The sequence below is a fragment of the Athene noctua genome, chromosome 13 (genome assembly GCF_965140245.1).
Source record: "Athene noctua chromosome 13, bAthNoc1.hap1.1, whole genome shotgun sequence".
NCBI classification, from domain to species: Eukaryota; Metazoa; Chordata; class Aves; order Strigiformes; family Strigidae; genus Athene; species Athene noctua.
The window spans coordinates 16968844-16979416 of record NC_134049.1 but is presented as its reverse complement, the minus strand read 5'-3'; the positions used below and the strand labels follow the sequence as shown (position 1 = coordinate 16979416).

The window sequence follows — 10573 nt, the reverse complement described above, 5'->3', positions numbered from 1 at the left end:
TAAGAATCTTTTGCAGTCCTGTGCTCTGGCAATGGGAACCTCCATATCAGCTAGAGCTAATCAACCTGATATGTGACCTCTGGTTCCTCTGTGCCTGACACTCTGGTCAGGAAGTGAGGGGATTATTTGGCATTTCTCAGCAGTGGAGAGCTGTGCGTTTTCTGCCAAGATTTTGCATTTGCTGAAGTCCTCTTGAAAGGGATTTTTTCTGTATGCTGTCCAGCCCTATGGCCTTTGCCTGTCATGTGATTTGCCCCTCATGTTACATATCCCACTTCATGTGATCAGATACATGAAGCCTCACATGTAAGAAAGAATAAACTTCAGAAGTCTAACTTCTAGTAGGAGGTAAGATGCAAGTAGTCTTTGCCAAAAGAATGCATCAGAGCATAGAAAAGGTATTTTAGAGCGAAAAAAGTTTAACGGTACACAGACTCATGACCCAGTAAGATAGGACCGAGAACAGCAGTTTAGTGAGGAAACTATGTAAAAGAGGAGTAGAAAGTCTGTGGACATATGATTTAGTTTGATATATGCATGCAAAAAAAAGGGGATCATATATAATCTGTTGGAAGTGAGGGAGTACACCAACAGCAGTTAGTAAAACAGATAAAACCTAAATGTTTAAATGGCCATTGTATTTTATTTGGTTTGGGCTTCACGGGCTTGATTTACCACTACAGTGCACTTAGGTTTTTTTGTTTGCAAATGGAAAGTGGGTATGAATGTTTCCAAGCCAGCGAAGAATCATCTCCAAATTTCTGAACTGTGAACATGATGGTATCTCTGAATTTGGACTTGTACTCTTCACTGGGTTGTCTTTGTGTGCCATTTGTTCCTGTCTAGGGAGCACAGACTCCAAAGGAGCATTGTATTTACTATGTGCAGTATTTGTCACTTTGCATTTGAAACATCATAGTTACATTTGTGTTGGTTGGTAAGGAACATAGTAGACTCATTAAATGATATTAGAGAATCAAACCAAGAAATGCTTCTGAAGCTCTTATATGTATCCTCTGTAGTGTGTGTGTGTGTGTATTGTGCCAGGAAAACTTGCTAAACATCACTACTAAATGTTACGATATTGTTACAGTTCTAAATAATCGTTCACAGCAATAATTTCAAATAGGTCGCCAAGGAATTTTTTTTTTAACAACTGTGATATAGTACCATCTAGTGGCCAAATTGAAGAGGACTTTATCAGAGACTGGTACCTTAAGTTTTCAGTGTTAGCAACGAAATGTTCCATAGTTGCTGCTTGATTTTATTGTTATTATGGTGGAGAAAGCATCCTTCTACTTTTAATAGATATGTAACTTACTGGATAACCTTTCAAATCTAAATATAACAAAGCTACTTATTGCCCTGGCTTCTGCACCCAGCTGCTTCTCAGACTCAGCTTTTTGAATCCTATGATTTTGATTGAGGAGGACAGATGATACCTGAAAAAATACCTTTGCAGTTTTAAATCCAACATTGCTTTTTAATTTTTTTTTCAATTAATATTTCACTGAGTATTCATTGCAAAGAAAAGTAAATTCTATCTCTAAAGTAAAAAGTTTAAGGGAGTTCTGAACAATTACTTTACAAATGGTATGGAAAAGGAGAAAAGGACAATTTACTGCATTAATTCAACAAGCCTGATACTGTAATACCTTTTCAATCATCCTGTGTTAGTGTGAATTTGCTTTTTGTAACTCAGTTTTTTGAACTGATGGAAAAAAAAATGTTGCAATTAGCCAAACCACAAGCTTCTCAGCCTAACATACAGTAGAGATAATCTGATATTTATATGATGAAATAGTTAGAAGTTAAATAGAAACTTACATATATAAGCATCAGATTGCCGTCTTACAGAAAAATACAAGTAATTCTTTTGAGACTGCTAGACTGTAGTGCCCTGTGAGGTAATTGGGTCTTTCTCCTCAACAGTGCTGAGATTAAGGCATGAATTTAATTTTTTGGATTGTGCTCCCAGTGCTCTTACCAAATTTCTGAAGTAACACAAAACACATGCCAAAATGCCATAAACATTCTAATTCCTAAATTAATAATGATGTTTAGGGTTGTCAGATGCCAGTATATGGCTGTCCAAATAAATTGTAAAAATCTGGTGCTGTGGCTTAGCTCTGCACTTCTTCCTGAATAAATGCTGTTTACATGATTTGTACACATTATTTTTTATTATCTAAAGCAAAGCAGTGACTGTCTCCTTTCCCACAGGACTTACAATTAGCAGTGAAGCTTTGTCACGCTTAATCTTTTTTTGCCAGTGCAACATGTTGAACTTCAAACGTTGAAAACCAATTTAAGAGCTGCAAATTACAATTCCAATAGATTCAGAAAGGTATATTTTACAGTAGAACTGAGCCATTCCAAAATTTTAAATGTAAGTGGGAAAACCATAAAGCAGACTTCAAATACAGATATACACACAAACATAGTCCATTTACATGAAAATGGAAAAGCTGTGTGCAAAAATCTCTTGTTACTTGAAATGTGAAAATAAATGGCTCGTGTTATAACAACTGCAAAAATAGTATCTGATTTTCACAGTTTGGATATTACTTATTCTGATAATTTATTTGACAGACATTGTGTCACAATCTTTTCTTAATACATGGCAATGTAACACATATATGTACTATTAATGCTAGTCTGCTTCAGCATTTTGGTTCTCAATCAATGAGGGAATAAAAACTGTTGTTTAAAGAGAAGACAGAAAGCCTGAGGAAAATAATTAACTATTTTATGTCATCTGCATGATTTTCACAGGGCCAGCATCAAATGTCCAGTGATGCTTGAGAGGTATAGGAAAGTAGCAAAGAAAAAAAAAAAAAAAAGTGTTGAAAGCAGTACTAACTAATTTGAGGTCATATTCCACCAATTACTGATCCAGCCTATAATTCTATCCACTTGACTAATAGAGATGGTCCTTTTTAGTGAAGATATTCTGAGAAAGAAGGTATAGAGAAAACAGTAGACAGAACCAGGAACAATGTTTTCTGATCCAAAACCAGACCAAGAACATATCCTTAACGCTGATTTGCAGAAGACATGGGATATGGTACTTCTGTCTGGCATCTCAGTGAGAGTGTTTGTGGATACGCTGAAGTCCTAGACCAAATCACTATAAGCAACCCCCAAACTTACTCAGTTTCACTTGTGTTAAAGATCACATTTTTATTGTATTCTTCAGAAATGCTAGAGCTGTCTCAAGAGGGGAAACTGTGAAAGTAGAGCAGGGTATCCTTACTAGGGCTCTTGCCTTTAAATGAAAAACTGAGTGTGAATCCACACACCTTTTGCATTTTTAATTTTGTTTTCTTTTTGCCCAAGGTGCTTTATTGGCTGAACTATGTCATGGCTGTAGTTAGTTGACTCTTAACTAACAGGATTATCTTAGTGTTTAGAACTGAGATGATTTTGCTCTTCCTAGACATGTAAAGTAACCATATGTACCATCTGTTCCGCAGAGATATGACTCTGATAACTTGTATAAACGTAAATATAAAAACATGGCTTTACAATTGCTATGTAATTGCGTAACAACTATTATTATCTGTATTATCAAAGTACTCTAGCTCACCATAATGCTCCCACTAACATTGAGTGGAATTTTCAGAGACAGGAAGTTCTTGTCCTTAGAGTGTCTATGTGTCTGGCATCTTTCTGTCATTGGGAAAAATACTCTACAGGTGATTGAGAATATTTACAAATATTGGGAAAAGGGCAGTGAAGCCATTTTCTATTTTCTATTTATGCTCATATCTTCTTTTCTAACTACCACTATATATACCTAGTGGTCTTTATGCACCCTGTAGTTGTACACAGTTGTATTTATGGATGGTACTTTCTGTCTCTGGTTGGTTGCCTTGTTGAGAGGATCCCTGCAACTGTGGTTTGTAATATGCGGATTTACATGCAGGTGGCACATTTGATTTGCTACCAGCTATGTTGTTTTCTTCAACAAGAAGATTCAGTTGTCATTTTCACAAATTGTTACAAGCATTTGAGACTCTCTTCTCCACAAATAGCATGATGATTGTGTAAGATTTTCTTTCTGGTGTTTGACACAAGTGTGGCACTTAAGAAAAAAAATTGCATAAGCCAGTTACCTATTATTTTTTTCTCTTGGATGGAGGAGATGAGTGTCAGCGTACAAAGAAGATGTGGAAAGATTGGCATTTTTTAAACCGAATGTCAAGCTTTTTTTTTTTAGCCAGGACACTGGTGTTGAAGTAAATTGTGTGCTATTGCACACCAGTTTGTCTTCCCATTGAGCTCTCTGTTTCCAATGAGGTGACTATTCCCTTCTTGCTGTGACTTCTGGGGCTACATCAACTTCCACACTTAACACTGATACCCTGTGGGGAGAGTATAGCCCCAGCTTTTTTCTTCTTCTAGGGTATATGCAGGACTAATACACCATAAGCTTTCTTATCAGGTGGATTGTATATAACAATCTTATAGTGAGACTGACTCTGCAAATACTGATACTGTCATGTTTTATGATATCTGGTAGATTTTTTTAGAGCTATCAAGTATTTTCAGCATAGACTGGCTTCAGGAAAGCTTTCCTATTTCTCTGCTACTTCCCTAATGTGGTTCTCTAGCTGCAGGCACTTCTTAATTGGTTTGGTTTTGTAAGTGAATTGTCTTGTGATGTTACAGGACCAGTGCTACAGCATTAATGTATTTAAAGACAAATGGCACATATTCAGATTATGAATGATTGCAAGTCTCCTGAAACTCTTATGACCGTGTATTGAAAAAGGAGTTCTGACTGGGATTTCAGTAGCTGTGGGTAAAGATCAGCCCACACTGTACAGTTTGGGCCCATAATGTATTGTATCAAGTGTCTTCATATTCTGTTACCATTTCATGTTTCACTGTTACTCAAGTTGAACTTAACCTTTTAAGCCCACAATTTTTTCAATCACTTCACAGTCATTAAGTTTTACTACACCTCTACAAACTAGTATAATCCAGTCCCTAGCTGAAACTTAACAAAACTAACCTAGACATGCAAATATATTAAGGCTTCATAATTACTGTTTAAATGCTACTGACACACCAAAACTGCACTATAGCTTTTAACTACTTTTCAAGTATTTTTCTCAGAATGTAAGTTTCTGTCTTAGCTGGACATGTACCTACCAGTATTTCTTAACAGCTAATGAGCTACTGAGAGCTCTAGTCCATTCTCATCTAGATTCCTTATTGAATTAAGCAAAACATGATTCCAAACACACATCTGCAAATGCCTGAACTGAATAAAATGCAGCATTTTAGGACTTCTGAAAACTTTGTCTGTGTCCCCTTTTTAGGTTCAAATCTCTGAAGCAGGGATTTAAGCATATATCAAATTACATGCTGTTCTTACATAGGTCTTCCTCAGTTTCTGTTCCTCTTAAACAAAATAATAGAAACTGTGCTACTAACTTAGGTTGTCTCTCACATTCCAAGAAAGTTTACTCATAAAATGTACTTCTACACATGTACTTAGTCCTTGAATGCTGAAAACTAGCAGTGTCATCAATGCATTACATCATTACTGTATACCTGTAGTAAAGACCACAGGTGACCCCCAGCATTCATGAGCATCAGAAGACGTTCATTATGCAAAATAGAATCATATTTACAAATGCAAAGTAAAATCAGATGCAAATGAAAAACTTCTTGAAAGCATTGGTGGTACACTTCACTTGCATGGAAACTAAGTGACGGGAAATTTTGTGATCATTAAAGATATCATGACACCGATAATTTTAACCTGTATTTGTTGAATGATTGATTCAGTTGTTCCTCAGCAGAAGGGCTTCCTTCTTGGTCACTCATCTGACAGGTTTCATGCAGCTCCATCTCAGATACAGCCATCAGTTTTGTTTGCTCTGATAATGCTGGGAAACGTCTATGCATATGGTCTGGATAACAATAAAGAAATTTCTCTAATAGCTGATACATTGTTCAAAATAACACCTACAGTTTGATGCAGTTCTGTCTTGATGTTACATTTGGGTAAGCAGTTGGTTTAGGTAAACATAATTTATTTTGACCTTTTGTAGATAAAGTTGTTTTCATATTATTCTTTCCAATAGATTTGAGAGATACAGATCAGACAATTTATAGGAATGTTGGAAATAAACCTGAAATTCTTACTCCATATAACCTCCTGCCTGAGCAAGCTCCCCACAGAGCTTTGCTTTGTACTATAATGAGAATTTTAGAAGAGTAAAAGAATCAAGTCACTAGGGTCTTGAAAAATAAATATATTATAGCTATAACACCCCTTAACTTACTGTGAGTGTAATTCTTTGGAATAATGAGACAAAAGAGTTAAAAGTGGCATTAAATCAACTGTGTGCAAGTGACAGTACATCATTCACTGGCCACATTTCACTAGCACAGTTTACAGTTTTGCAGTGAACTACATTAGTCCAGAGGCTGAGTGACCTCTTGGAACCATGTCACATTTCAGCACCTGTCAAATGGTTCTGTCTGTAGGGCATGAAGACAATGGAAACACATTAAAATACCCATATCTGCCAACACAGGCGGGTCCAGAAAACAGAAATTGGCCCCTGCTGTACATGCAGTTGATCAATAACAGGGATTGATTCTGTTCTGTGTGCTCAGTCAGCCTGTTATAGTCTCTTTAACAAGTACAGGGGACGGGATGGCACACAACTGCTGCGGTAACTGAGGTGTTTAAGCCACATAGTACAGGCATAGCAACTTCTCGTCATCCATTCCTTCCATTTTGATTTCTTTGGCCTATCAGTCAGCTTTTATACAGTGGTGAAGAAAATTATTTTAATGGAAATAATAAACAGTGTTCTTTTTCATCATACCTTTCCATGTACCTTGTAACAGGGTTTATCAAAATCAACCTATAAAAATCCACAACATATGAAAATCTATAATGCATAATCCATTTAATTGAATATGCAACATATGCGTGCGTGAATTTAAACAGATTATGTGCATGAATTAATGTGAATATATAGCATGTGTTTTTCTTTGCCTTCTACCCAGTAGATTATTATTAGCAATAACAGATTCTAAAACTAGCTTTGCGCACTTGATGTGTGCTACTGGGGGAGGGGAAGGAGAAAGAGTGGAATAGTGGCTGAGCTAAGGCAGCCTGAGGCATTTTTCTGCCTACACAAGGCACAGACAGACAGAATGGATTGGGGACACTGTTCCAACAGTATCCTTTACTCTTTTGGAAATGTGCAGCACTGGCTTTCTCCTTTTTTTTCTGTATCTAATATGATGTTGTCAGGGAGACAGAGTCCTTGACTTGCACCAACTGCTGAGGCCATCACCCTTTATAACAGTACTACCCCCCAAAACCTTGTACCCACCAGAAAATTCAAATCTGTTTTGTGACAGGCCCCTGGATGAAATGTTTAGGCGGTATAGAATAAAAATCTCCCTGTGCTGCCTCTGCAGTTAATTCAGAGGAAGCCAAAACTTCATTCTAAAATGCATATTCCAAAAGACCTGGCTTTATATAATCCATTGTATTTACATTTGTATGCTTTTTTAAAAAAAATATTATAATGTAAAGAGGCCCTAAGTAGCCTTTTCATAATGTGGCTGTCCATGAAGTACATTCTACATGTATTAACATCCACAACAACATTTGTGAACCTCCTTTGATTTTCTTGTAACTGCCATAAAACTGTGCTGTAAATAGATTTTGAAAAGGTACACTAATGGGCATCTGTTCATAAGTAAATTGTGGTTAAATATCTGTTGTCTTCTCAAGTAATTGAATCTGTAAGGGTCAATTTTTAAAGTAATCAGGTTTTCAAGAGGGGACACAGGCTACAGCTATTTTAAAGGTCAGAATGGGTTTAGATTTTAATTTTTCTCATTTAATTTATTAACATTCTTACAGTACTCAGTAGTTTTTATTTATAAATAGTTGTAATGCTAATGTATTTAAACCTGTTACTGAATGGATTGGTAAAAGACATGACTAGTTTAATTAAATTCTGAAAGGACATTCTTTATATAACCTTTGAGCACAAACCTGCAGTCATTGCTGAGAAAACTCTAGCTGACTTGAAAGACACAGAATTTGGAATATAACAGACACAAAAAATAAAAATAGGTCACTAGGAGGTAATTGTAAACACTCTGCACATATTTTTTCACATTATCTTTGCTAATATCTAGTAAAACACTGTTTCTAATATATGTGTGAATATTCCCTGATGTCCAAGTAACATTTTGATTAACTTCAAATGTACTGTTGATATTTAGTAATGCAATCTTTTTCATGCAGTTGTTTACATATAGGTATAGTAAATAATGTGACTTAAAAGAAGAATATGAAAGGGATCAAGTATTCAGGCACTATGCCTGTAGAACTTCTCAATCTATTTTTAAATATTTCAGAAATGGGAAGGAAAGTAGAAGATCGGTGTTACATTTCTGAGCTAAGTGTTACCAGTAGCACCTGGGAATCCTTTTCCTGTCCTGACTCTTATTCATTAATAGCAGCAATGTTAATGTACAGTTTAAATGTTCAAAGTATAACAATAACATACCTTTGTTTAATAAATTTTCCTTCCCATTATTTTATCTTTTATAACAAAGAACCATAAAGACAAAAAATACTCTCTCGTTTAGTGCAAGAGGGAAAGTAAACACTAACTATAGCAAATAACTATTAGTGTCAAAGGATTCCAAGACATTACCAATATACACTTAAGCATTTCAGAGCAGACAGTGACCTTACCTTCATAGCCAAGGAGAAAGCATGTCAGCAAGTTAGGGCAGACCTCTTCTAAAATGGAACAAAAAGCAGAGAAAGCACTTGGGCCTTTTAAAGAGAGTTTCTCTAAAAAATACTCAGTTCTCTTCTTGTAGCTCTCCTGGGACCAAATATCTTTGTATTCCTCCAAGGAAAAGACTCTCTTGTAAACCAAATATGACAGCACTTTGTTCACATCCAGCTCTTCCAGTATTTTCTCTCTCTGATTGCTTGGGATTTCAGAAAGCCACTTATTGCTGTTTTCATTTTCTCTTTTGGTAGATTTTGCACGGTTATAAAACCAAGATTTGGCTGTCCTTCTAAACATTTTGATATTTAAATAGAAAATAAAAAAACCTACTTCTGCATTTATTATGCAGTATTCACTATGCAAAGTAAACATAATGTGGATGGATAGAATGCAAATACATACTGCTGTCTTTAATTATTGTAATTCTAATGGAATAAAGAAGGCCTACGTACAAATTATAAAGAAATCTAGCTCAATGCCTGCAGCCTCCTAAGAGGATTACGTTACACTAATTAGCCCTTTACAACTGTTAACAGCTTCTGAACCGTAATAATGAGACAGAGAATTGCTTAGTTACTGTTACTTTTTAATTCTGTAACTGATCTTCAGAGATACCCCTTTGCAAAAAATAATTCATTCAAGAAGACAGCTGATCAAACTGAAATAATCTGTACAAGCTGGTACAGGACATAAAATAAAGTGTCTTCCCTACACTTTAATTTTGTATTCCTCAGAGGCCATAGCCAAACCACAGTATAAATGCTCTGCACTTCTTACTCTGTCATAAAATATTAGCTTTAAAATGCAATTGAATTATAGATTGAGAAAGCATGCTTCCGTAAATATTTTGTAACCCTCTATGCAAAAAGTAAAAAAGGTTACAGAATAAGACCTTTTTTGTGAAGGTAAATATGTCACTGTTAAGAATAACAACATTTCTGCATGTTTAGAACTTTAAGTTGTGTCCAAGCAAAATAAAACACCATGCAGCATCCATTTCCTGAACTAGGTTTTACAGTGGAGATTACTGCAATCCTAGTGGAGGTGTTCTGTCACTGATAATCATTCATTGAGGATCACACATTACATAACCTCCCTTATGCAAATGCTGCTTAATACATGGACTTTCTGGTCTTGTTTTCATACTTTCTGTCAACATAAATTCCCTGTATAGAAAAGCTGTGAGTACTTCCTGCCTCCTCCTCCTCCTGTTTCTTAGTCTGTGACTGATAGTGCATCCATGGCCTCACTCATGTTGCCTTATCTGCAGTTTTCTTAAGGGTACTTTACCCATTGTGCAAAAAACAAAAATATTTTGCTAAACTTTTAGGAAAACAAATTTTATATTTTCAGTCCTTACGATCTTAAGATGCAACTACTGTAGCTTCCTGTCAGGCTTCTGTTTCTGAAATTCCAGGTATTCATCAGTTAGCATTAAAGTTGACCACTGAATTCAGGAATTCTCTGTTGTGTACATCACCGCCCAATTAACTAGCCAGGCTTCACAGAATTGTTTGGAAGCATTGCCTGTCACCTTGTGGTTGGTTGTAGATATAACAAGCCTTGTATGTGACATTATCTGGAGAAAGGACAAGTGGAATTACGCATTATTTTAAGCCATATTAATGGTCTCATATTAGAATGTTAAGGCTTATTGACCATAGCAGTGAGATTCTTGTGCTTCTGTAATCATCTTGAATCTACTCAGGTAGAGCTACCTATGCATTGCATGGCATCACACACCACATGAAGGATGACCCGCTTGGTGAAAG

General features: G+C 35.9%; 1 protein-coding gene across 5 annotated transcripts in view; it reads right to left on the bottom strand.

Annotated features, from left to right (window-relative positions):
• TJP1 (tight junction protein 1) overlaps positions 1-9227 on the bottom strand; it is a 195039-nt gene extending 185812 nt beyond the window's left edge. For 3 of the 5 annotated variants that reach the window (XM_074916838.1, XM_074916839.1, XM_074916841.1), the window contains exons 1-2: positions 8756-9227; positions 5777-5927 (exon numbers count right to left, since the gene is read on the bottom strand). In XM_074916838.1, coding sequence (XP_074772939.1) covers positions 5777-5927; positions 8756-9173 — 569 coding nt within the window. In that variant the 5' untranslated portion in view covers positions 9174-9227. The remainder of the gene's footprint in view (positions 1-5776; positions 5928-8755) is intronic. The other 2 variants (XM_074916840.1, XM_074916842.1) reach the window with 1 other exon arrangement.
• Between the last annotated feature and the right edge of the window lie 1346 nt (positions 9228-10573).